A 4,129-nucleotide genomic window follows, 5' to 3' on the forward strand; every position below is an offset into this window, starting at 1 on the left:
AGATTTAATTAGTCTCTTAGTGAGGCCTAAAAATAAAAAAAAAAAAAAAAAAAGAGCAGATTCCAACAGCAATCGCAGGCTTCTCTATATTGGATTTTATCATATCATATTGCTCATAAAATTGGCACCTATCAGAAGAAACTGGATGTTGAGAATTGTTTGACTTGGGCTTTTGTGCTCATTTCATAAGTAACTCTTAATCCTCACGTTCATTTTTAATGAATGTCATCTACAGGCATGTTGGTTTTAGGGGTGAAGGTGCAGAGTGCTTTGTTGAGCTGAGTTTTAATTTAAAAACTCTAAAAATGTCAAGGTTAGTCCTTTAGGCTTCGAAGTACTGCAGGTCAAACAAATGCTAAGACGCCGAACATTTTATGGAAAAACTAAATTCTCTTGACTTCTTCGTTCAGATTAAGAGCTTACAGGCTGATGTATGCATAGCTGCTCTGGAGTGTAAGAGAAATGATCTAATGAAGACAGGACTGATTTGAAGCTTACATGTCCCCTTGTCCAACACCATCGTGGACCTTTACCTTGGTTCCCATGACTCAAGTCTTGTCTAGGAAAGTGTGCTATCTATATACTAAATCCTAATTCATTTAACCACTTAGAAAATTAATCTTCTTTCCTTCACATTTTAAAAGACTCTTTAATGTGGCCATGTAGGTTGCAAATATATAGACCATCTGACTAAGCATGTGGTTAATAAATGCTTGACAAATTCTATAAAACTGATACAACAAGTTAAAACCTCACAATTTAATTTCTCCATATGGCTATGCGATTTGACAAGTATGTACTGAGGGGCTGGTATGGGCTCAAATCAAAGAAGGCAGTGTTCTTACTATGCGTCTGAACCTTAGTCCTGTCTAATCAGACTGTAATGAAAATTTCTAGAAAGACAAATTTCCCCCATCCAGTTTACATTTATTATGCACTGCCACTCTCCACACATGGTTTTCTGAGGGTATGAGAGATTTTTAAAACATCTATAAAATTCTTAATCCCTCATTTCAGATACCAAGTTCCTAAATATTCATCTATTTAATCTATGGGAGTCAACAGAACAAAAATTAAGGGATCCAGAAGGCCCAAACTCATTTCTCCTTTCAGGGGTATGTCTAACCTTTACTCTTCCCTGCTTCACATCGCAACAAGAGGAGTTGTCTTGGGCCATCCAGTAAATATACAAATACTAATGGAAGCCAATGAGCAAAAAAAAAGTCCGTGCATAATTTTCATGACATCCAACCTGCTGGCCCATAGGTTGGACACCCCGAGATTGGGCCTGTTAGATGGGACTATTGTACCTATTCTTTTTGTTTATTTATTTTTGTTTATTCTTTTTGTTTATTTATTTTTTTTTTGAGACAGAGCCTCAAGCTATCCCCCTGGGTAGAGTGCTGTGGCATCACAGCTCACAGCAACCTCCAACTCCTGGGCACAAGTGATTCTCTTGCCTCAGCCTCCTGAATAGCTGGGACTACAAGCATCCACTACAATACCAGCTACTTTTTTTAGGGACATGGTCTCATTCTTGCTCAGGCTGGTCTCAGACTTGTGAGCTCAGGCTGGTCTCAAATCTGTGAGCTCAGGTAATCCACCGGCCTCAGCCTCCCCGTGTGCTAGGATTATAGGTATGAGCCACCTTGCCTGGCACCTGATTGTTTACTCTTGTGGAAAAAACAGTTAACACAAGATCTACCTCTTGGCAATTTTTTAAGTACATGATATTTTTAACCACAGGCCTTGAGTTGTGTAGGAGAGCTCCAGCATGATGTCTTCTGTTCAATACAAAACCCTACCCTTACATAGTCTGACATAAGATGACAATTTTTAAACTACTTTTTTTGTGTCCACCACTCCTGCCTGCCCCATCACGTGTGTGGACCAATGTGTCAGCTGAGTGTGGGGCTCTTGACCTTGCCAGAGACAGACCTCAGGCCATGGGGAACTAACACAGGGAGCAAAAAGGAGGGTGCCGTCCCGGGCCAGGGATACAGGCTAAAGGATCCATGGCAATAATGTGAATAATGATGGCAGTGGTAATTAATATGTGCCAACCCCTATAGAACTGGTACCAGGTGCTGTTCTTTTATCTTTCTTACCCACTTCTTGTGGAGGTGCTATGATTATACCCACATTGCAGATGAGGACACTGAGGCACACAAAGGTTAAGCTAAAGTCACACAGCTAACAAGCAGCAGAGCCAGGAGTAGTTGCAGGGTCCACCCTCTTGCCAGTCCGCAGTACACTCCCTAGAGGCTTCATGTACATTGCCTCACTCAGGTAAGCTGGGCAGCTGTTACTAGCCTGATTAAACCTCAGAATACTCTATGAGATAGACATCATCATTATCCCCAGTATGTGGATGAAGAAACTAAGACTCAGGTTATCTGACTTGCCCCATATCACAAAGTGGTAGGACTGGGACTCACACTGGTTTTTTTCTTATTTTGGAGACAGGGTCTTGCTCTGTCACCCAGGCTGCAGTGCAGTGATGTGATCATAGCTCATTGGAATCTTAAATTCCTGGGCTCAGACATTTCTCCTGCCTCAGCCTCCTGAGAGGCTAGGACTACAGGTGCATGTTTTTAGTTTTTGCAGAAATAGGATCTTGCTATGTGTCCCAAACTGGTCTTGAACTTTTGGCTTCAGGCAATCCTCCCACCTCAGCCTCCCAAAATTCCGGGATTACAGGCATAAGCTCCTGTCACAGGCTGGCCCACACTTGATCTTATGCGGCATTCAGTCCTTTCCACCTGACTAAACTAACTTACATCAAAACAAATTAATTACAAATTTGAGGTCTTAGTACCAATGCAGGACCTAAATTAAAGGGTGTTTATTGGTTTAACTTGTAGAATGATAAGCTCTAACACATTACAGGTTGAATAATATCTACAGTCCCAACTTTATATGAAAATATTTAGAGTATACTTATAGCACTTGTACTTTAGAATGGGAAGTTTATGTAAATTGCAATTCATCAGCTCTAGAATCTGGGAAATTAAGATCTTCCTCCATTACCTATTCAGCAATGCCAGTTTTCAACAAGGAACATTAACATTTACTAGCATGAGGCTCTGGCCCAGCAGTTAATGGATAAACACCAATCATCAGCACTCCTACTGTTTCCTTCTGCTGACTGTTTTGTTTTGTTTTGCAGCAAGAAAGGTAAGGGGTTGCATTATTATGTCAATCACACCGCTTCTGCAGGACAGTAATGAACAGTTCCATGACCAGCTACTTTGAGTTACACTGTCCTAAACAATGAAGCTAACCACAAAGCTTAGGAAAAATATGACAAATACCTCAGTTTGTAGACCGAAAACTTCAGTCCAAGGCACAGCATTCCCCCAACTTTGTTTGCCAACCTGATGTTGCATCTCTCCTAGTACAAAGTATCCAGTACTTGGAAATGACGGTGATAGGACTTTAGGCTCTGTTTGAAAACAACTTCCAAAACTAAAGCCAACCCCGGGACTGGCAGAAATATTTCGTGGCACAGGCCCTGGCCTACTGTGCAGGACCTTGGGTAAACTGGCTGGCTGGGAACCTTGAAAATGAATAGCAGAGGAAGCAGAAGGATGGAAAGACCCAAAACCCTTGGCTCCTCCTCCCTGTAGAGCAGTAGCTCTAGAAAGAGAAAAAACACGATGCGGCTGATGCAAAGAGTCCAGTTCGATGCAAGCACCAACAAAAGGACTGCTCTGGGAGACTTTGGGAGGTTTGGAGCCAAACAAGCCACCAGACAAAGCAATACCAGAGAAGGGCTTGAAAGAAGGGCTCTGGGAACACGTGGGAGAAGCGAACGCCCTACGGTCCAAATCAGCAGTAAGGCAACTGTCAGTCTCCAAGTACTGACGTGGCTCAGATTTCTTGGAATAAGGAAGAGAACCAAACGGAGAGAACAGGGAAGCAGAAAACGGCACTGGGGCAGCCGGGCCAGGAGGTGGGGAAGCCAGGACAGAAGACGGGAGAGCCAGGCCAGGAGGTCGGGGAGCCAGGCCAGGAGGTGGTGGAGCCAGGCTAGGAGGCGGGGGAGCCAGGCTAAAAGGCCGGGCAGCCAGGCTAGGAGGTGGGGGAGCCAGGCTAGGAGGCGGGGCAGCCAGGCCAGGAGGCGGGG

General features: G+C 43.6%; 1 protein-coding gene across 1 annotated transcript in view; it reads right to left on the reverse strand.

Moving 5' to 3' along the window:
* Positions 1 to 4,129, reverse strand: part of PARP4 (poly(ADP-ribose) polymerase family member 4) — a 99,740-nt gene that overhangs the window by 18,805 nt on the left and 76,806 nt on the right. The window contains exon 32 of the mRNA XM_012809505.2: positions 3,315 to 4,124. Coding sequence (XP_012664959.2) covers positions 3,315 to 4,124 — 810 coding nt within the window. The remainder of the gene's footprint in view (positions 1 to 3,314; positions 4,125 to 4,129) is intronic.

Source organism: Otolemur garnettii, unplaced genomic scaffold, assembly GCF_000181295.1.
Source record: "Otolemur garnettii isolate 467f Iridium unplaced genomic scaffold, OtoGar3 scaffold00106, whole genome shotgun sequence".
Lineage (NCBI taxonomy): Eukaryota > Metazoa > Chordata > Mammalia > Primates > Galagidae > Otolemur > Otolemur garnettii.